The 22,757-nt window shown below is 47.0% G+C and overlaps 1 protein-coding gene and 1 long non-coding RNA gene across 7 annotated transcripts in view; one reads left to right on the top strand and one right to left on the bottom strand.

The window, feature by feature from the left end:
* Window positions 1–22,757, top strand: part of TOM1L2 (target of myb1 like 2 membrane trafficking protein) — a 59,815-nt gene that overhangs the window by 29,158 nt on the left and 7,900 nt on the right. For 2 of the 5 annotated variants that reach the window (XM_019482966.2, XM_019482967.2), the window contains exons 7-15: window positions 626–742; window positions 4,563–4,696; window positions 5,033–5,081; window positions 5,607–5,730; window positions 6,757–6,874; window positions 9,449–9,524; window positions 11,898–11,963; window positions 20,060–20,119; window positions 22,686–22,722. In XM_019482966.2, the coding sequence (XP_019338511.1) occupies window positions 626–742; window positions 4,563–4,696; window positions 5,033–5,081; window positions 5,607–5,730; window positions 6,757–6,874; window positions 9,449–9,524; window positions 11,898–11,963; window positions 20,060–20,119; window positions 22,686–22,722 (781 nt within the window). The remainder of the gene's footprint in view (window positions 1–625; window positions 743–4,562; window positions 4,697–5,032; window positions 5,082–5,606; window positions 5,731–6,756; window positions 6,875–9,448; window positions 9,525–11,897; window positions 11,964–20,059; window positions 20,120–22,685; window positions 22,723–22,757) is intronic. The other 3 variants (XM_014604317.3, XM_014604319.3, XM_006272702.4) reach the window with 2 other exon arrangements.
* LOC109282101 (uncharacterized) overlaps window positions 1–22,757 on the bottom strand; it is a 57,213-nt gene that overhangs the window by 26,629 nt on the left and 7,827 nt on the right. For both annotated transcript variants that reach the window (XR_002088978.2, XR_009456344.1), the window contains exons 2-3: window positions 19,492–19,581; window positions 17,885–18,028 (exon numbers count right to left, since the gene is read on the bottom strand). This is a non-coding gene — a long non-coding RNA (uncharacterized LOC109282101). The remainder of the gene's footprint in view (window positions 1–17,884; window positions 18,029–19,491; window positions 19,582–22,757) is intronic.

The raw sequence follows: 22,757 nt of genomic DNA, 5'->3' as shown, positions 1-22,757 counted from the left end.
AGTCTTTTCTGCTGTCTGGACTGTGAAATCTTGTCCTAGGTGCACACACATGCATCTGCCATTACTTCATGTACCCTGTAGTCTTGTAAGTCATATCTGTGCCACCTTTGTGCCATGCACAGAAGTGCTGCCTTGAAGTCCTACTCGCACCTGATTAGCAAGTGCCAGTCCCAGGACTTGGATCTCATGCTACTTTCCTGTCCACTGGCCAGTGTTTCCTCTCTGACGAGAAAGAAAGGCCACTGCATAGTAGAGGAGCCACATCAGGACCTCCTGCCCCCTTTCGCCTCTTCTGCCTGCCTTGTGAGAGCAGCGTAGCATTTTCCTAGCATCACTCTGTTTTTTAGCTTCTGTTCCCATCTGAGCAGAACACAGCTGGCTCTGTCACAGTGATGAATTGTCCTCCATAGCATCTTCTTCCATCACTGTAATAACATTCTCTCTAGGGGAAACTTTTTTTACTCCGTCATGATATGTTGTAGCCTTGTTCTCATCTCCAGTGACGGGCATCAGATGTCAAGTCAATCGAGAGAAGCAGGGAGACTGGAGAGCTGTTTCTTGACAATATTCTGTTCTAAGGCCACAAGGTAACATGGTCCTTGCTTTTCCTCCTCCCTGAAAACAGATTGCCCGGCTGCGCAGTGAGCTGGATATTGTTCGCGGGAACACAAAAGTGATGTCTGAGATGCTGACGGAGATGGTCCCAGGACAGGAGGATTCATCCGATCTAGAGTTACTACAAGTAAGTGCATTTCCTAATAAATCTCTTCCAGCTGCTTGGGATGGTAAAGTTTTGTTTTCCTACAGTCCTGTATCCGTTCCTTGGGTTGCCTGGCTTCCATGTTGATGTCCTGTGTCTGGGCTCCAAATAACCATATCCTCCTTATAACAGTCTTTGAAGGTTTTCCCCCACCTTGGGTTTTTCTGTTGTGCCAAATAAACTCTTAAATCTCAACTTGTTCTCATTGATCGCATATTCTAAACCTTTTTTTTTTTGGCATAAGGATTATATTGCCTTATGACACTTTATGGTCTACTGTACCCCCCCCTGCTCCTTCCCTGTAGTAATTACAAAGCCAGTTATTTCCCATTTGTATTGGTGCATTTGTGTCTTCCTCTCTTTAAGGTGCATACTTTGCAAATCTCTTTATGGAATTTCATCTAATTGGTTTTGGACCATTTCTCCAGTTATCAAGCTAATTTTTAATCCTGATATGTGCTCTAAAGTGCTTGCCATTATGCCCCAGCTTGGCATCATCCATACATTTATAGGTATTTTCTATAGTTAATCACTCAGTTAATTAATTAATTAGTATTGTATAGCTATGGACCCAGGACAGACCTCTCCAGGACCCTACTTGGTAGGTCTTCCCAGTTCGATGGTAAACTGTCAATAAATACTCTTTGAATATCCATTTTCAATCACTTGTGTATCCCTTTAAAGTAAATTAATGTAGACCCTGTTTCCATATCTTGTTTGTGAGAAGCCGGGTCAGAAGTCTTACCAAAGTCGAGATATATCGATTCTACTGCTCATCCCATCCACTAGTCTGGTTACCTTATTGAAGAAGGAAGTTAGATCAGTTTGCCATAATTTCTTCTTGGCAGTCCATACTGGCTGTTTTTTATCACTCGTTGTCCTCATGGTGCTTATAATTTTGTTGTTCCAGTAACTTTCTGAGTACTGAGGCTTACTGGCCTATAATTCCCCAGGTCTGTCTTTTCCTTCACTTAAAGCCAGGCAGAGTATTGACTATTCACCAATCATCTGGGTCCTTTACGAGCTCTCAGAGATAATCATAATAGTTCAAAGATTTTTGTCACATTCTTCAAATACTGTAGGACAAATTTTATTGAGCCCTGCTGATTAGAAGGTATTCAACGCATCTAGATATTCATTAATCTATTTTTTTTAGTTAGGCCTTGGCTGTGCTCTTGTTAATTTTGCTAAACATCTGGTCACAATTAACCTTTTTTATGAAGATTGAAGAAAAACTGGCATTGAACACTTAAACCTTCTCCATGTTGTCTGTTGGCAGCTTTATAATGATAAAAATTGCTCAGTCCTGGCAGAGCAGATACCCATCCTGTCTCAAGTGGGTTAACTATTACCTAGAAAGATTTTAGACTCTATCATTTGAAGTCTCTTTCCAGATGGTTAGGGCTTATTGCAAGAACCACTTGGTGATGTTTTGTGGTCTGAGTAAAGCAGGATGTCAGGCTGAATGATCAGCAGGGTCCTTTCTGACTTCAAAAACCCTCTGAATCAGGTGACAAGGTCCTGTTCCGGTTCCTTTTGTGGTAGCACTTCAAGTAAGTTCCTATCTCTGGCTTCACGTCTCATTCTCCAGGCCAGCTGTGGCTGAGGGAACATCTGGGCAATGTCAGCTGAGCTGGGGAATAAGGTAGCATGGCACCAAAGAGGAGGTGTCTGCTTGCTGGGGTTTACAGTCTTGCTCTCCAGCTGTTCGAGCGTGCCTTCCCTTACCTTCCAAAGTGTCAGCTCCTCAGCTGGCCGGGAGGTAGAATGGGCACGGAGAGCAGTGAAGCTGGAGGGAGACTGGGAGCCGCTTTCTGTGATGCACCAGAGTTTGAAGTCCATCCAAAAACTGGTCTCTCCTACAGAGCAATAGCGTGTGCCTGTCTCACAGCCACATGGCAGCTGATGAAAGACTTTACAATAAAGAGCCTTTCAGCTTCGAACCGTTTGGGTTGGACTGTGATCAAAAAAAAAAGCAGCTTCCAGGAAACCATGGTGGACTCTGAGAGCACAGAATAACTCGCCTACATTTATAGACAGCCAGAGAAATCGTGCCTGCGTAATCTGACAATACATTTTTAAGGTGAGAGGAAATGATCGTGAAGTGTGACTGGTTCTCTCTGACGGATGCAGCCTAAGTCTGAATCACAGAGCGAGCAGGCGAGAGATTGAGAGACAGAGGCTATTTTTTGACGACAAGGGGCACGGTTAGCCTTTTAAAGGCAGAAAGGCCTCATATGCAAGGCTTTTTGGTTTGAGGTGGTATATAGTCATCCTCCTTAAATAATTCCTGACATTTTCCCCACAATGAAATGTAAACAGCCTCCTTGAGAGCCACATCTGAGCAGAATAGACAGGTCCTGTCAGCCCTCCCTGTATGGCAGCGAGCGAGCCTCTGAAATGTCACAATCTGCTTCTAAAGTGATGGGATCAAACGTGACACTGGAGAACGCATTCCTCGAGCTGCCAAGGCAGCTGGATTGCATTAGGTGAAATTTATCCAGGGCTTAGGATGTCAGACCAAGCAAGGCAAACAATCACATTTTTGCTTTCACCCTGAAGGTTATGTACCACCAAGACATCCTTGTTTAGTGCAGAGCTTCCTCTCTGCAGAGAGATGGGAGGGATGGGAGAGGGACCCAAATTACCCCAAATGTCTGTGCTTGTTCAAGGAAGGCCCAGGCCACCTTGGTGGGGCTGGCTTCTCCGTCCGGCTTCCTTGGGTAACTTTCCCAACACATTCGTTTTGAGCCGTACACTTGAAATTCTCTGTGCTCGGAGACCTGGCAGAGGTGGACAAGTTTGCCAAATAATTGGTGGTGGCAGGGGTCTCATGGGAAGCACCCAGCTAGGTTTGCTTCAGTGTGAGAGGTTTCCACAGTACAGCTAAGGGCAGGTCTAGCCTGCAAGGTTTTCATGTTAACTTTTCCTGGCCTCAAGTGATTAAGGAAAGGCACTGGGATGCACAGTGACACCAAGGAGCTCTTCTTGCTCAAGGCTGCATGGTTCTGTTATCCAGAATATTTCTAAGCACGTGTTTCAAGGAGGTCTTGCTTGTGCAGCCTCTTTGCTTTATATGCACCTCTCTTTTCCAAGAAGCAGGAGTGTCTTTTCACTGTACCAAGCCTCACCAGTGTCAAATAACAACAGTCCCTTTCCGGCACCCCTTTCATTTTTAGCAATGATGCTATCCAGGTACTTTGAAACACTGTATTGCTAAACAGAAAACCTGGATATTGAAGGAAAATGTTGTCTGGTTTTGGAGGCTTTGGCATTCAGATGCTTTATACCCAAGTTTCTGTGAAAGTAATTCTTAGGTATTTCATGTGTAAGAATCGCTGTGATGCTTCTATGGTTGAAGACCATGTGTGCTGAGCTATATGTAGGCCCTCAAGGTTTTGGGCACCCCGCCCCTGTGGCTTGTACTCTACCAGGCACAGAGTGACATTCAGTCTTCCAGAGTTTGTGATCTTGGAGTTTCTCAGCTGATGGATGGAGATGTTCCCTCTGGTATCTCCAACCCAAAAAAATGGTGGATGCCAGGAAGGGGATTAAATAGGGGAGAGATCATTCTAGAGATATCTGGTTTGATGCTCTCCCTGTACAGCATCCACTTCTGCCACTGTCAGAGATGGGATACTGGGCTAGGTGGATCATTGATCTACCCAGTATGGCAGCGGTTATGTTCTTATGATGGAGAACTCGGAGTCAGGAGCGCAGGAGGCGGTGAAGGGAGCACAAGCCGATCTGCTTGTTCCTTGCGGGTTGTCAGGATTCATGCCTATGCAATTTACTCCCTTAGGAGCTGAACCGGACCTGTAGAGCTATGCAGCAGAGGATTGTGGAACTGATCTCGCGAGTGTCCAACGAAGAGGTGACAGAGGAACTGCTGCATGTGAACGATGACTTAAATAATGTCTTCCTTCGATACGAGAGGTGAGGGGACCCTTTACCACAGTGCTGCCTTCTCACCTGGGCTGGGTGCAGAACAGGGTAGGCGACTGAAAAGGTTCATCGTAGCTCAGAGTTCAGATGATGAAACAGAAAAAAAATCAGGGGAGCCAGATCACAAGAAAAGGTGCGTAAAGTAGTAGGTCTCCATCGTTCTCACCAGTCATTTTTTCCCCCCTGCTCAAGATTTTCAGATATTGGTCTTAAAAGCTGCTACAGTTTTGTCCTAGCTAATGAATTTTAGTTTTCTTATACTTGCTTTTTTTCCCCCCCAAGATTTGTATGTGGGTTTCATAATCTCTCGGCTTTGTTTTGCGACAGGTTTGAACGGTACAGGTCAGGCCGGTCAGCACAAAATGCCAGTAATGGAGTAAGTATCTAATTAATCTCCTCTTGTCATGCAGCACAGCCAGAGCAAACTCCTGCCTGCTGTCGGCAGTGTCCCTTTAGTCACAGGGAAGAGTGTGTATTTCTGGAAGTGATTTGTTTTTCATGTGGAAGATGGAGGTTATCTTGCACTCCACCCTGCTCCCTGTCCAAAGCTGGAGGTGGTGGGGAAACAGAAGGGAACTTCACTCATTCCAAGGTGATCGTTGAGCCTGGCAAAAGACCTTTTCAGGACTGTGTGGAGTGGGATAACACCATAGACACAAGCCAGGCAGTGAGCTAAGGCTGTTTTTCAGACACTTGTCCAGCAAGAGAGCAGAGGTATCTTTTCTCTTCTTCCCCTGCGTTCATCATCCTGCAGTCTAAGCCCCTAATTAACATACTTCCATTTGGAACAGCTGCCCAGAAAGGGCATGTTAGGAAGCACACGCCATTCTTGTGTTCCCTTGTCTCTGCTAATATGACTGCCAGGAATCTCACCTACATGTAATTTTGACTGTCCTAACAGGTGCTGAACGAGGTGACGGAGGATAATTTAATAGATTTGGGCCCTGGCTCCCCAGCCGTGGTGAGCCCAATGGTGGGAAGCACGGCCCCCCCACCCTCGCTTTCCTCACAACTTGCAGGGCTTGGTAAGTGTCTGCTTTTGCAAAGTGTGTTTCAATGGAGAGCAGCAGTGGCATGGACCACTCCTTAGTTGTTCTGGGGTGACCTTACAGTTGGATCAACGGGTGTTAGCAAGGACAGTGAACTGTTTTTGAGGTAGTTTTAGCGGTAACATCTCGGTACCACGAAGAAGCATATATGAAAAGTGTCAGCCATCAGACAGAGCAGGGGAAAAGGAGGCAGAGCTGGGTTCTGCTCCGACACGTGTGAAGCTGTGAAGCCTTTGGGGTATTCACTTAGCTTCTCTGCTGCCACTCTCCTATCAGGATGTTCCTTCCCTGCACTGGATCTAAGAAACAGCGAAACTGAGGAGCGGGGGGAGAAAAGGCAGCTTTCTGCTACGCACAGGGGGTGTCCTCTACAGCAGCAGTTCCCAGACTAGGGGTCACAACCCAGAATGGGTCCCTGTGCTTGACACACATTCAGCTCCCCTAGGTGGGGTCAGACTGGAAGCCAAGCTGAGCATGCCCCAGGCTGGGGTTGCAGCCCAAAAGACTGGTCTAGAGCATGGTTCCTCCCTGGAAGAGAGGGGGGATCTCTAGCCACACTGCTTAGGGTGAAAAGAGAAATGTCAGTTCCTCTGCACAGCCAAAGCTGTCTGTCTCTACCATACCTTGGACAAAACCTAAGTGATGCCTCATCTCTGCTCTGTACAACACCGGCCATCAGCTAGTTCACTGGAGGCGACCTTTGTGGCAGCCCTGCACCCTCCCTGAGTGCTATTCTGATCCCTTTCCCAGCCCCATTTGCTGCTTTGCTTTCTGCTCCCTGTCCTATCTGCCACTGTACAACCTGTCCCCTCCCCAGCCTTCCACATGCCACACACACAGGTACTTATGCCACTTGTGGCACCCATGCCACAGGCTGCCCACCCTGATCTAGTTGATGGTATAACCATTCCACACTGCTGTGTTTCCTGTACAACCAGGACTGTGGTACTTGGCTGTGTTTCACCGTTAGCCGGTCCTCTTAGGCTCTGTCTCTTGTTGTAGACTTGGGTACAAACAGCGTCAGCGGCACGCTCAGCTCCCTACAACACTGCAACCCTCGGGATGACTTTGACATGTTTGCACAGACAAGAGGCAGCTCCTTGGCTGATCAACGGAAGAGGTATGTGGCTATTTGTTTTTAATGCTCTTTAAATTGCTGGCACTGGTATTCCCTGGGAACACAAATCTGAAAGCTCTTCAGTACAAAACCACTTTGTCGTCTGGATTGATGTGGATTTTGCGCTCTTAACGTACTTAATGTCAACTTCCTCCTGCTAGACTTCAGAGTATTTGAGGGTGTGGGGAGACTGTTTTTGCTCTGGGCTAGAGTCCATTATTGATTGGCTCAATAATTTCAGGTCCCATCTCACTTGGCCTCTCCATTTACCAGCAAGCTAGAAATCGAGAAAGCCAGTTGCTTGTATTCTCTTTCTACGGGGTGGGTTTATAGTAAATCTTCCCTCCTTTGGGCAGTCCTCAAGATATTGGAGCATTAGAGGGAACCTTAAGGGACTGGCATTGGTCTTACTGCCTTTCATCTCAAATCCTGCATGGGTCTGTAATGACTGATATGGCTACCAAGAGTCTGGACACTGAGTTGCCATCTCGCCCTTTTTGGCTCAGGATCAAGGCAAGTTGGCTGGACACGAAGAAGCTTGCTCAACTGCTGCTGTTCGTTCCTTATTTGTAGGGAGATAAGACTTTTACCCCTAGAGTTGCCAATCTGATACTTCCACAATCCTTAAGTAGGCATGACTTTTTTAATGGAAGAGGACCCTGTGCTCTTATTTTTTGATCCAGCAGTGTTCAACCTTCTGGATGAGCAGTGTAGGGAAGGTCAGTGGGCCAGATGCTATGGTTCAGTCCTGGGGCTGCATCCAGCATAAGGTCAGCAGGGTCAGTCTGTGGGTGCAGTCTGGCACACCAGATCCAGGCAGGGAGCAAACCCCACACGCTGACACAAGGGTGCATGCATTCCAGCTCATGGGGATCCTGCAGGTCCAAAACAATGACAGCAGGGAGTGGTGGTGTTGTGAACTGCTCTAGACATGGAACCTGCAGCAATTCATGCTGCCACTGTGTTTCTGCTGCCAAATTTCTGGATTTATGGGGAGCCCTAGAGGCCCAGAAGACATAGCCCCCTGGGCTGGAATCAGCCTGCTGGCCAGAGGTTGAACACAACTGCTTTAATTCACTGATCTCCTCCCAGCATCAAAATAATGTATCCCATGGTTGTCTCCCCACCAGCACTCTTCCTGGCTCAAATTCAAGGAAATGCTGGTGGCATCAGAGACTTGGGGGCCCAAGTATTATGACAGGGATTGCACCAATACCTTGTCAACCTGCTAAAACAGCTTCACCCTTCACCTCTTAGTTATCTGTGACCCCATTCAGCTCCTCTGTTCTGCTAGGGGGAAACAGTCTTCTTTGAGCAAAGCCCAAGTCTGGAAGATTTCAGCCAGTGAATTACATCCGAGGAGTCCTTGGAGGCAGGACTGTACAGTGCAGTCTGCGAGTGTAGCCACCCTGCTCCAGATGCTGTATGCAGAGGTGCAATTTTAGCAGTGTGCGCTGCTGAATCCCTCTAAGCCTGGCGAAGCGTGTAGCAGAGGGGTCTCAGTCCAGGCCCCTTACCAGTGTCTGTTGTAATAAATGAATGTGAACCTGCACCCTAGGGACCCAGGTGTAACTAAGTCCACTGTAAAGACAAGCGGGAGATTGGGGATCTTGTAGAAGGAGAAGGAAATACCAGAAAGGAAAGCACTACACCTAGTTAGTCATGGAGCTCCACCCAGTGGCTGATTTATGGGTAGGTGCTATTAGCTTGAAGGTTGATTGCTTCTCCCTGCCTGGAGGAAAAGCAAGGATTCCTCAGATCACCTCTTCAAGAGTAATTTTGAGTAACGTTTAAGGAGCCCAATCTCTCGGAAGAGGATCTGGATCTGAGGAACTGACTCAGTGCTTTCTCCCGCCTCCTTGTGTCTTTCTCTCTCCCGTTGATAACTGTGACCACCTCCCCACCCACTCATCGCTCCTCAACTCCTTTTAACTTGTCAGCTTCCTAATGAAGTCTTTCCTCCCCTTCCCTGGAATCGCTTTGCTGGCACGCCCTCCACATCAAATTCACACTTCTCCTCACCATCTTCACATAAACATGTTTTCTCCATCTGCTTTGGTCTCTTTACTGGCTCCCTTGATGTTGCCTTCTCCTGTAATCCTTTCCATGTGCTCCGTTGTGCTGTCCCCTACATTTGCATGTCTTTTCTGAGCTGGTCTGTAAAGCTGTTACCTCTCATTTAAATCCCCTCCAGAAAGTCTTTGATATAACAATATCTGTAAGATGCATGCTGATGTCTGGTCTCCTCGTTTAAAAACACATCGCTGCCTCCTGCATAGCTCTGCACCCACCTGGGTAATGCTGCATTATCATTCCTTTGCTGGCTTGGCACCCCCTGCTCTTGTGTGTCATGCACGACTTGCTGCATCATGCCTGAAATCAGTGGGTAATTTCCCCGGGACAGAGTGCGTGTTCTTATCTCTGTTGGGAGGCACTTCACATGCTAGGCCATTGCAAAAATAACCAGCCTGATTCCAATAGCAAACAAAGCAATCAGATCAGAGCCCAGTGTGTTTGCTCTGGCATTTGGTGGTGGCTGGATGTATATTCATTGTGTTGTGTGTTCCTTTGTTGCAGTGTGACGTATGAGGATCCACAGGCTGTCAAAGGACTGGCATCTGCTCTGGATGTTCGAAAACAGAACGCAGGAGGGGTAGGTCACTGCCTTGCATTACTGCCCTCAGCAGCAGGCCTTCCAGGGCAATGTTTTACAGAGCTAAGAGCAACGATGCTGCTCTCTAGACATCTGGGTTTGAGCTAGACTTTTAATGGGCATTCTGCCAGCGACCCAGAGGGCAGTGCTGTCCCTTGCATTTCAAATTGTTGCTGATGAGGCTGTTTGGAAGACTATCTAAGAAAAAGTACCTGCCTGGTCATGATTTCCAAAAAGAAGGGCAAGTTAGCATGCCCAGCCTACAAAGCCAGAGGGGGTGAATGCTTCCATCACGTGGCCATCTGCCGGGATGCCCGGTGCTTTGACAGGAGTTGCCACAGAAACAAGCGCGTGGATCGCGTTCTGGGAACGCACTCAATGAAAGGTAGCACAGGCGGCCCTTCTGGCACATTTAAGCCAGCCCCAGCAGGAATCGAGGCTGAGTTAGGAATGAGGGAAATTCCCAGGCATCTCCCCAAGCCACCTTTTTAAAGCCCTTCCCTCCTGCAATGCTTGGCGTTCACTGATGGCTGAGGAAGTTCAGAGCCGGCTCAGAGACTAACCTTGCCCTAGAGCCACCGCTAGGGAGCATGGAAGAGCCAGTGTAGCGTGCACATTTTCCCATCCCCCACAGTTCCCTTTTCCAAGCTCTCTCACATGCAGACGGATTGCAAAATATTCTTTGGCCACAAGCTGCCCCAGACAGCTTCCACTTGGAGCGGGTGAGAGTCTGTATTCAAGTCAGGCCAGAGGTGCCCAGCTGCTTGCTGCTGCTTTGACTACAGCAGGGACTAGAATAGCATAGGGGGCTAGCGAGGAGATTGGGGTAAACTCGTCCGTCCCATCCTTGTTACTGGTTATCTTTGGACTTACCACCAGCAAGTGCTGATGCGTGCTGCATGTTAACCCTCGGCCACTGTGGCTTTTCCACTGATGGCTTGGGGCTTATGTCCTCCTTCATTAGTACTTCATTTAATCCTGCTTCAGGCACTGATGTGACCTGTCACGCGCACCAATATAGCTGTTACCTTGCCCAAAGTGTTGTCAGCTCAAAGAACCACATCCTAAACTAATCTGACTGGTCAAAGTGTATGAAAGCAGCCACTTGCTTGGATTATCGAACTTTGGACCTGGGATGTTGTTATAGCTCAGACTCTCAATCTCTTTCCAAAGGTCCTGATGAGATGACTGCATCTGTAATATGTTCACTGCTGTCTTGGGAAGAGACTTAGACCCTGAGTAGCTAAGAGTGGCAATGTTTTGAAGTGAGGCTGATGGGTGTTTCTTCTTAGAAGAGATAATCCAGTGACTTTTTGGATGGTTTCAACCCTAACTGGAATAGTAAGAATGAAGTTAAAAGCAGTTTCTAGCTCTCTGTAAATTAATGTGCCATTTGGTTAGGAAAGAAGGCCAACTGAAGGAGATTTCACTTATAGCACATCCAGGAAGGGTCAGAGGCTCTTACAGCTAGTTCTCCTTAAGCTTCTTATTCCAGTAGTTATTTGAAGTTAAAATTCCTCTTAGCAGCCTCTTGACTAGTGGTCCATGGAGGAAGACTAGTCATGTAGCATTGGGTGTCCTTGATTACAGCTACTAAATCATACTGAAAGACAGCCAAAAATACATAATTTCTCTCCCGTGACTTTTCCCTGGTGGGAGTTGCAGTGGTGGTCACCAAGATGTTGGATGGACACAACTGGGACAGCAGGTGTCCATGCCGTCCGTTCATCGGAGAAGTTGAGGTGATTCCACTTTTCACATGGTCCTTGGCCCAAGTCTTGAAACGACGTACTTTGATGTAAGCCCTATTAAGTTACGAGGGTCTTAAGTGCATCCCCTAAAGGCTTCTGAAACGCCTTATCCAGCTGGGATTCTTCACCTGTCATATCCTTCAGAGGTGAGGACTTAAGGTGAAGAGATTGGCATTGTGTCTGGAAACCAAGAAAAATGGGAGGAGGGATGAATTTGAGTATAACCTCCATAAATGAGGAGAAATTCCAGAATGGCTTGCATTTGACATCCCTGTAAGGTCTGGCTGACCTGTGAGTCACGGTCAAATTGTCGACACCCTTCCCTTCTAAGGAAAACACAAAACACCAGCCTCACTTCTTGTCGGTTGTCATCTTTTTAAAAATAGCAGCATGGCGGAAAGAGTAAGTTTGTGCAACCCACTGGATGGCACAGGAAGGGCTGGGACTCTTCTGTGCAGGAAGAGGAGGAGGAGGGCTGAGCGGGAGGTGGCTCTGCGAAGTGGCTGCCAGCAACAGTGCCCCTCGGCGCTGCACTTGGTTGTTTTACTGCTCTTGTGTCTGTTCCGTCCTTACGGGTGTTGCTGTGGTTTCTCTCTCTATGGACTTTCTGTTCTCGACACAGAGGAGAGGTAAAGGTGGGAACTCAGACATGGAGCCCATAGACAAGTGGCTAATTACACAAGGAATGGTGAGAATGTCACCAGTAAAATGAACCCTGTTGCCCACCCCAGTTCCTTACATAGAATAACCATCCTCTGTGTACCTCTCACCCAGCCTACTGATCAACCACAAATCAGACAGTACAAGGACTTTGCTTCCCACCTGCCTAATTTTCTAGGGGAAAGGGAAAGAGTAATTATGGGGGGTGAGGGGTGTGTCCTTCAATTATTTCTGTGCTGCCCAAAACCCGAGAGACGGGGCTGGAGGGCCTGTTTGTTCCTTTTACTGTCTCGATTTATAGATGCAGTATCCACTTTTCAAGGATAAACACAAGTTCCACGTACATAATCCAGGGGTGGGATGTCTCCCACGTTCCTAGTAGCCCAGCCCAGCCCTGCAGCACTGGACTCCGTGGGGTGCTATAAACACAGGCTGCAGGATCAAACTTAATTAGACAAAACAGCAATAAAAAAAGGTGCTTCTCTGCGTGCTCCTCTCTCCCTGCGTACTTGAAAACAAGGGTGTGTTCACAAGCTCTGGCAAACATCCTTTTGGGGAGTTTTGTCTGAATTAGGAGGACGTACTGCAGTGTCTCCACCTCCTGCAATTTTATGGCAAGCCATAGATTGTAAGGCTGGAAGTCCAGTGACACCGGTCTGTTCAGCAAGAATCTGAGCATTCGAGTCTCTCCCCTGTACAGTTAGGGAGAAAGCTTTAAAATAATAACTTAAGTGCAACCCAAAGGCTCCAAACCAGGGTGGAAGGGCATAAGGAGGACAGCGACTGACTTTGGACTGGTTTTTAAGCCAGTCTGACTCTTTTTTTTCAGGGAGAGGGGGGTTGCTTGTGATTTTCTTTTTTGTGTGTTTGAGGGGTCAGTACTGGTTATGTGGCCTGGTTTTTAAAAATCTGTATGCTGCCTGCCTCTATAAGGAGGGGCCGAAGTCTGAATCGCTCCAGACAGGTCACTCTTGGTGTGTAAACTTTAGTTCCTTGATTTGGAAGCGGGCTGAGATTTCTGCCTTTCCAGCTTTGAGATTGGGGCTTCCCAAGCCTGCCCTGGCTCTGGTTAGTTTGTGGGAGTCCCCACAGAAATCCAGTGGGTTTGGATGGTCCAACTCCAGCAGCGTGTAAAAGGGACATGTTGGGAGGAAGGGGTTGCAGACCAAAGAAGGCCCAGGGGAGTACAAGGCACATGGCATCCATGTGCATCCACGGACTGAAATGTGAGCCTGGTTTTCTAAGCTGGGGTGTGTCTCCAAACTGTAGATACTGTGACTGGCATAGCACCTGAGCTGCAGACACTCGCCAGCACCTGGATGCCTGCTGGCTGGCTGTGTGCCTGTGAGGGGCACACAGGTAAACCCCGTACCAGGCACTTGTCTTTATCCCATGATTTGAACACTCCCTATTTAATCATTTCAGATTTTAAAGAGCTGCAGAACAAATGACACCTGCTTTCCTCAATGGGGCACTGGATGCAGCTCGCTGTGACCCCTTGCTGATCTGCAGGGTGGCTGCAGCGCTAGGTGCACCGTCCTATCTTGCTATCCCATTTTGCTAGATGCTCCTCCTTTATGAATAGCCCAGTGATGCAGGGAGTTCCCCTTGTTTTCTTTTCCACTGTTTACAAGTGCAGGGAAGCATGAAGCCTGCACCCCTGCTGTTCCCACCGCTCAGGCCAGGGCTTTAGTAAGAAAACAAACTCCATATTCGCTTACTGGCTTGTGGTTATTCAGCCTGGAAAAAAGGATACTGCAGCATTCATGGAGGCGCAAAGACTTCTTGGGGGTCTGGCGGTCCCAGTATCAGCTGGGCACCAGTGTCTGCCCTCACAAGCTACTCACGCTCCTTTGTATAATGATATATATCATCTGAGATAAATGTCCCCCGCAATAAACTGGACTAATCATTAACCCAGTTTCTCCAAGTGGCTGTAGTTCTTAACCATACTTATTAATACCATGTTTTAGTATTTACAGTATCAGTGGAATGACTAGCATCCTTGTCCTGAACTACTGTGTGTGCAGATCCTTTGGTAACTTTTTGTACTATTGGGCTATGGAAAAGAGGGACAAAGTTTCTGTCCAGGCAGTGTTAGGGCTATTGATGAAGAGCAGTTAACTTTTAGAAGAGTGCCAGGGCATCACTCCGATCGCTGCTGCAAAATGAAACCTGGTGTTGCCATCTTTCCACAGTAGGATGGGCTTCTCTTGCGTTAATCACCTGCCTTCATAGGGACCCTTGCTGGACAGTCTCTCTCAGAAATTCAGTGATGTTTTCTCCTAAGAAACTTGAGTTTCTTAGTCTAACCTTGAAGAAACTCGATCTCAGCTTGAAAATTTTCTTGGCAAAAAAAAAAATACACAGCCCTATCCAACAGTGTGATCCTAGCAAAAAAACCCAGCACAGATGCTCTTAGTTTGAGCTCCATTGATTAAAAACTCTCTTGGCCAACATGAGCTGTTGTCTGCGCTGCCAGAGTTTGCAGTAGGGCAAGACCATCAAACCTCTTTAAGCATAGCCAAACCCTTCACGCAGAGGCTGAATGTAGGGCAAGCACCATTTCAGTGCCGGTAATTCCAGTTCCTCTCCTAGCTTTGGACAGCAGCCAGCACAAAGGCATGTGATGGTTTAAACAATCTGTGTGCTACCTAGCAGCACACCAGCTGGACGCTTGCAACACACGGTAAATGCAGATATTGCATAAGACAGTCTGTCGACAAACAAATTGTTTGGGAAGATAAAAGATAAAACCAGACCAGAATCAACCAAAAGCTAAACCCGGTGTGCCCTGGGAGTGACCCACCTGGCTGGGGTGAGTGGACGGATGTGGGGGAAGGCAGGTCTGTTCCGCTCAGCAGTGAGGAGATTTTCAGAAAACAAAATGATTCCTTCTGGGCCGGTACTGGGATGTTAGTAGCAAAGTGGGGGGCTACCTGGTCTGCCCAGACCTAAAAGGGGGGATGGGGAAATGGCCTGTGTGATGTGGGGCAGATGAGGCATGTCCTCTTCCCAGAGGTTCCTTGGAGCCTGGTCTTGCCCTCTTGCGTCACAGGCAAGGCAAGAGCATTCAGTTCTTGGTGCACACTAGCTTCAGACTTGCCAGGTGAGTTCTTGGCCAGGGTTTTCAAAGACCTTTTTCTGCCTTCTTAGTGGCAGGACCCATCTCCCCACCCTTAGCGAAGCAAAACCATTCGTGTCCCTGCTTTCTGAAGACCATATCACTTTCCTTGTCTGCCAGCGACCTTCTAATGTAGCGAAGAGACTAGCTGCCTACATGAACAATGATTTCCGTTGCCTGGGCTCAAGGGTAGGATGCAAACCCATTACATGTTGCATCTCACCAACAAGGGCTCTCACACAACCGGCCACGCTTAGTGAGCAGAGCGCACATCAGCTATCACCTACACTGCACATGGATTATTGTAATGAGTTGAAAATAATCCGGTAGCTAATTAATTTGTTTGCATCTAAAGTGCATGTGCACTGGGAGTATATGGGTCACAGAGTCCAGTCTCCTGCTGTCCAAGGCATCACAGCACTTAATTCCCTTCACAAACTCCATTAAGCTGCATCTCAAAAGTAGATAGGCTTTCCCCCTCCAGGACTTGGATTGGAAGGCTCTCCCAGAACCTCACGGCTTTACTGAGTCCAAACCACCTTTTCACTTCCAGACTGAGTTCATTCCTGTCCATTCTTGAGCAAGTCTTGTCCTTTGTCTTCTTCAATAGCTCTTCCTCTATCATGTTTCCTGTCCTGTTCTGTCTGCAGATAGCAGTCAGGTCCCCTCTCGACCTTCACTTCGGGGACTACACGAGCCAACCTCTTCCTTTTGAAATCTTCAAAAGGAGAGTGGACAGTCACCTTGCTGGGGTCACTTGACCCCAGTTGTCTTTTCCGGCCTAGTGCAAGAGGACTGGACCAGATGATCTACAACGTCTCTTCCAGCTGCATTACAGGTGGCAGGCTCTCCACTCTACTGCTCCTCTTCCAGTCTGAATTAGCCTTCCTTGAACCTGGGTGGCCAGAATTGCACGTTCTTCCAAACGAGGATTCACCAGTGCCCATCCTCTCCCGGAAGTACTGACTGTTCCACCCTAGGGTCACGTTGGCCTTTTCCTAATGAGGGTAAGAAGCCTTGCTGGGATCACTGCGGCTTTAAGGTGACGGTAAGAACGGAAGCAGCAATCTGACACAGAGCCCTAAGACATGCAATATCAGTCCGCTTCTGCTATCATATTACATGGAACGAGAAACGCTTTTTGTTGCTAACAAAGGGAAGAAGTGAACAGCAGCCAGGCAAGTACTGGTGTCGGTTGCATTAAGTACCCAGAAAAGAATAGAATCAGCTAAGCTACCACAAGACTGTAGTCTAGCAACAATTAGTCTGAACCTTGTTAAACATTCTGAGAGCATTAATGAGTTCACCTAGAGACTTGAATTGTCATTTCATACCTGCTGCTTCTCCAGTGGGAACATATTCAATAGAAACCTAATGTGGCACTAATAACCTTAGAGAGGGTCTTTTTAAGGGTAGACTATTGGATTTTACCGTCATTAAGGAAATATTTTGGCAAAACTTTTTTGACAGCTCTTTACCGCTCATGAAAGCACAAACACAATCAGACTTCAAACAAGGGCTTAATTCCAAGTTTCCTTTGATTTTCTGCAGGTGGAAAAGTTTGCCCTTGTTCTCCTCCTGGGCTGCCTACGTGATTGCATTAGGCTTGGGAATACTCCACAAAATCAAAAAGAGCTCTGAATGATAAGTCCTACAGAATTAATTTCAATTAAAAAGCGAATAGTGTGTGAATGTTGTATGGGCTAATATCCATTTTACAGATATACAAACTTAAAAACAATCCTTCGCATTAACAATATGAAATAATTGGCTTGTCAGCTGCAGTGACAATTCAGGGGGATGCCTTGTTGAGAAAGGGAGCTTCATTGGACAATGCAGGCTTGCATACTTCAGAAACCTGGCCGGATGGCATCCTTTTCCAGAGCCATTTCCATCTAACCCACCACTGCCGTGGCTGGTGCCTTAGTCACTCCCAGAAATCCCAGTCTTATTTTAATATGGAAATTCACCTTTTTTTAAAAAAAATGGTTTAGGGGCGTGAGGCCTTTATATAGCAGAAGATTCTTCCCATTCTTGAACTGTGACAGAGCCACACTTCTGAAAAGGGAAAAAACCCTCCCGCACACTTGCCAGCTGCCTGTGATTCTAAGCCAAATTTCAGCTTCAAATTCACTTAAAGCATCTTAATATACTAGAAGCGTTTGAAAGCATCTAATGTAGTTTGCCCACCCCCCCGCCCCATGTTGTCCTTGATCTAGATCGGGGCGGGCAAAATGTGGCCTAGGAGCCAGATGCGGCCCGCCAGGCCATTCTATTAGACTCCTAAAAAATTTAGAAAATTAATAGTTATCTGTCCCTGGCTGCCTATCATGCGGCCCTCAGTGGCTTGCTCGGTAAGCGGCCCTCCACCCAAAATAATTGCCCGCCCCTGATCTAGATGATCCTAATTGATCCTAGTGCATCAGGAGGTAATGGAAGAACCACTCGACTAATCTGTAAATTGGTACCAATAGCGGGACAGCTGCTTGGAAGGGTTAATTTTGTGGAAGTGAGCAGCCAACACTACCGCCTGCCTCTTGCATCTGTCTGTATTCAGTAAAGGCAACTAGGAAAGCAAGAACTGGGCTCAAGCCCTTCTTTGCCCTTGTGGTATATAAAGAAGGCTGAGGAGGAGGGTTCACTTGGGTTTATGGTTTGCCTTAGAAATCAGGGATCTGAATATATTCCCCTGCTTTTTGTTACTGGTGGGTTCCTTGGAAGTCTTGGTTGTGGACTGCGCTTCATTAAAGGGAGCTGGCAGGTTGACCCCTCAGCAGGGAGGGTTTTTCTCGCAGTGGTGAGTGAAATGTGAAAGCAAAACTAACCTTGGTGGGGCTGAGACGGAATAAAACTTGCTTCTCTTCTCAGCTAATCAGGTTTTCCTCCCACAGTGCAGTCCTTGCAAGCATGTTAGCTCTCCAGCCACCCTTGGAGCCTTCCAGCATAGATTGGTCCCAAATTTCTACTGGCTGTAAGAAAAAGGCAGCACATTAGTTATTTAGTACTCCAGGCACTTCAATAATTCCCAAAGCTTCCCCCTTTGTCATCTGTAAGGAAACACAGGAGCCTTCCGAGAGGCAAATGAACTCCTATATCTGAAGGCTGCAGCAAGTAATGCATTGAAGAGGGTGAGAGAATAAAACCCGGGTTATGGTTTTTAAGTTGCTGCAGGCTGAATAATTTCCCGGCGTTGTCTTGTGCCTGCTATCTGAAACCAGTCACATCTCCGAAGCTTTTAAACTGGCAAGTCAGTTCTGCAGGATAGGACTTGTCCTTGGGAGGCAGCACATGAAGAACTGCGTTGTGTCTCTGCTCCTGTTAATGGCCCTCTTGGCTAGCTCACGGCAGCTTGGAAACGTTGCCTTCAAACAAGACATCCTCAGTTCCACTTATCATCACAGATGTAACAAGGAGACTTGTCCCAAGCAGCAATGTGGCCTGTCCCAACGTGAGCTGCAGGTGCTTGTCTTCTGCTCGGGATCTCTGATGTCACTGCCGGTCACCGGCAATAGGCTACCAAGTTTATTGAGTGCACCATATCCCCTTGGGTTTTAAGCCTCTGGCTGTCACCTCTATCCTGGAGTGGAAACTTGCCGTTCTCCTACACTCTGCTGGGTCCCTCGACACGACCTGCGGTTTGCTGGGTAGGTCTGACGTGGGGCAGTGACGCTGGCAGTCATTGACCAGAGGCTCCTTAAAGGGTCATGGATGTAGAACAAAAATCTTTCAGAAGGAACATCTTGGCTTGTATCCCTTGAGCTCTCCAGGGGCTTAGCCATCTTTCCCCGGGGAACCCCGTGAGTAAGTAACTGGACTTGACCTTCTGAAGTCCATTCCAGCCTGCCTTTCCTATGAGCCTACAATTCTGGTGGAACTAACTCCAGAGATTTCTACAAACCCTCTTCTCTGTGTTAGCTGGCCTCCCTGGCAAGCAACACCCTGGATGGTTCCTGGGAATCTCATCTCATCTTTTCCCTAAGACAGTTTTGAAACTGCTCAGCATTCATCTGATCAGCAGCCTCCCACCCTGGCACAACAGCTGTGCTACTTTGGCCTAGGACCTGTTAGTGCATTGCTATCCAAAGAGGAAAGCCGTATCTCAATTGATTGCACTGGTTTCCTGTTTGCTACTGCATGGCCTCCTCTGAAGTTAGATCAATATATTTGTACAGGAAGTTCTGAACCTGGGAAACGAATAATTTCCCTTCGCTGACCCAGGTGAATTTGTGACATCTCATTATTCCTAACATAGCCTGCCAGCTCCACCTCGATCCCAGTTACAGAGCTAGGGGGGGTGATATATCATGGTGGGTTTAAGAGGAAAGGAACCACAAACCACACCAAGTCTTCTTTAGTGCGCACGCCGTTTCAAACTACTTTTGGTTGCAGTGGAGAAAAATCCCGTGAGTAGGGAACAATTCTGTCTACTCACCTTTGATTCTGAAGAACGTATCCGTCCTGTGGCCAGGCTGGGCAGTTTTCGCTCGCTGGAGGGACTAGACAAATTGGCTTCAACTGTTACCTGTGGAAAGACTGCAGGTTTTGAGTCTGTTTGTACGGGACCAGCAACACACAACAGCCCCTTAAAGCAAGGGTATGAAGCTGATATGATGTAAAGAGAATTCTCATCCAATATTCTAGCCTTAAAAGCGTTACGTGATCAAGAGTAGACCCAGCGGTCCGTATTGACGGCTTTAACGAGTGGTCAAAAAGTTATCCGTTTTGTACTCACATCCAGTCGCATCACCCCCACCCCCTAACCTTTGTTTTTGGTTTTGTTAGCCTTGCTGCGCATAATTTACCTTTTGAGTGTTGCTTTATTTGAGTGCATTTGTATTTTGTTGCTGGTTGTTTTTTTGGATTTTTTTCCAATGCATCTTACATCTTTTTTTTTTTTTTTTTTAATCTTATTTCTGGCATTTCCCATCCTTCTCTGGCCACGATTGTGGATGTGTTTTGGTTTTTGCCTGCCTTGCTGCATCTCTTGCTGCACTCCATAGATCCCCGTTGCACAGTCCTCTGTCATGGATGACATTGAGGAGTGGCTCAGTACCGACTTGGTGAGAATTTTCACTTTTTTTTTTAAACATTTTTTTTCCATGTAGAAAGTAGCACTGGTGCATAAGTGGAACTTCTGTAATGCACTTTTAAACTATTGTTGCTTCTCTGTGGTTACCTATACAGGGATGGAACAAAACCTACTGAAACGCATGCTTTTTAACCCTGCAGGATGCAAAACAACAGTGTGGAATCGGGGCTGTTTTTTGCTACCTTTCAACCAAAATGCATGCTTATAAGCCATTATATTTTCACATGCCCATTGTCAGCCTCCCAGACATGGCATGAATGCCAGGAATGCAGTCTGCAGGGCCTTGGTTTGGGAACGCATTTAAGTCCACAGTGCTTAAGCACGTGCTTAAAACCGACCGCAGCTAGAAGCGTTTAAGCCTGTGCTTAATTTCTACTGGACTGAATTGTTTCTGGTTACCGCGTCTTTCACGATTTTAGAACTAGCGAATCTCAGGTTCTCTCACCTACTCTTTATTCCTAGCTTAAAAGTATTTAGTATATTTATTATTCTGGCTCTAGATTAAAAGAGAAGAATAAGCTTGCCTGACTCCATGCCCCCAAGTCCTAATTGGTTCTTTAGCTTTGGACTAGGCTTTGAACTGTATTCGGTGACTCAACTGAAATAAAGAAAACAGCCTCTCTGCACCTGCAGCAGTCGGCTCAGCACTTCAGCAGATTCTGGGCCCTGGTGCTTAGTAGGCGGCTTCCACCAGTTGAATGTGTTGACTTGGGCAGCAAACAAGTACTGCTTAATATCTGTAATTGAATTTAAATTTATTTTAATCCATACTGGGTTAGGCCTTACCGCAGGCTGTCAGGATTTCAAAATGAATTTGAAATGGGTTGAAGCTGAAACAAAAAACATGCATTTTATTTATTTCTTTTTTAGAGGGAAGGATTTTTGTGGGTGATTTCTTTTATTGGATGAGCTTTATGATTGGGATAGGCTTAGACAAGCTTTCAGGTACCACAGACCCCTTCCCCAGGTCCAATAAATATGTCACCCACAAAAATCTTTGCATCTTGCATACTTCCTGGCCCATCACAGCTACAATGTCACTTCAGCTACCATTTGATTTTTTTTTTTATATATATATTAGTTTCTCAAAAAGGAGAGCTTGGCCATTGTGGAATTAGTTTAACAGCAATGGCAAATCTGCTGGGGGTGCTACCAGACGCCAGCTCTCTGCCTTCCTCTGCTGCAGGCTGCAGCATAGTGCAGCGATCCCTGCAGCAGCCGGCTCCGGTACTGGGAACCACCCTGCTGTGGCATCGCAGAGCTCTGTGCAGGCTAATTTACCCTGTGCCACAAAACAGCAAATTGCCCTGGCTCACCAGTTCTGAGCTGATGCATTTAAAGCAAGCTTGCAATGCATGCAAGTTTGCAGCATGGACATATCAGTTGTAGCTTTATGGGGGCGTTTTTCCTCCACCAATTTTATTTTTCCCTGTTTTGGTTAGTACTTATTTCTGCCCCCTCCCTGCTCCCCAGCTCAAGGGAACACAAACTAGTCTATGTACTGCCTTAAAGAAGGCGGGTGGGGGTGGGGGGCATGAGAATAAGGCACGAGGTTATGCACTAAGCTCCAGCTACCGTGTGCTTGTGGCAAATTCTTTGCAATAGGATCTTGCTTCAACTTCCCCCTGGCCTTTAATGGTCATCTTCGTGAGCCCCTTGCAAGGCAGGTGATAGTCCCATTTTACAGATGAAGAAACTGAAGGCGGGACAATTATTTCCTGGTTTCAAAGCAGACTTAAAAAGTAGGGGTTCAAGTCCTTAAGTGTTCCCTTTCTCATTCCTAGTTGCTCAAAAATTATGTCACCTACTTAGAACTTACTACAATTCCCTCATTGAGGAGATGAGTCCTCAGAGCTGGGTGAAAGGCAGGCCCACGAAGGTTTGGAGCGTGCGAAGTACGGGGTGCTAACCTTCACTAGCTCCCGTGGACAACCCGCCTAGTTTTTCATCGCTCAGCTTCACCCTCCCCACCTTATTTTTGTCCATGGTCAAGGCACAACATGCTGTACAGCATGTTTTGCTTTCTATAACAATGAATTCAATCTAAATCCAGGATGAGCCATTTAACTTTGGGGGGGAATAGTGTCCCTGAACATGTCACTGGGGGTTTCCCTTGCTTAAGTTTCTAGCAAGATGTATTATTAACTAAATAGGCTGTATAAGGGAAGAACTGGCTTGTGTCAGGCACTAGCATTTCTTGGCTGGAAGAGGACTGCGGTCCCTGAAGGGAAGATGGAAACGCGCTGTCACTCAGGTCTAATGGGGAAAAGTACAGATAGTGGATGCCACTGAGGATCAGTGGTGTTATCACCTATGCTGTTTCTCAGGCTCTGCAGCTCAGAGAAGAAAATTAGTCATTCTTCTGCCTCCGGCAAGAAAATCACATGATTTTCTAGGTCATTCTGCTCAAACAGTTACTGTGTTTTTAAACAGGAGCACTGGGACTGGGAGAGTTGAGCTGTAAACACACGGGGTGAGATGCTGGAGGAGAAAGCTCGGCATATGTGTTCTTAACGGTTTCTTTCTTCCAATTGCAGAAAGGAGACGAGCTGGAAGAAGGAGTGACCAGTGAAGGTAAGCAGAGAAGGGCCTGTGCCGTCTGTAGTCAT

The sequence above is a fragment of the Alligator mississippiensis genome, chromosome 13, assembly GCF_030867095.1.
Source record: "Alligator mississippiensis isolate rAllMis1 chromosome 13, rAllMis1, whole genome shotgun sequence".
NCBI lineage: Eukaryota > Metazoa > Chordata > Crocodylia > Alligatoridae > Alligator > Alligator mississippiensis.
Note: the sequence above shows the minus strand (reverse complement) of the source record. Positions and strands in the feature narration are given on the sequence as shown.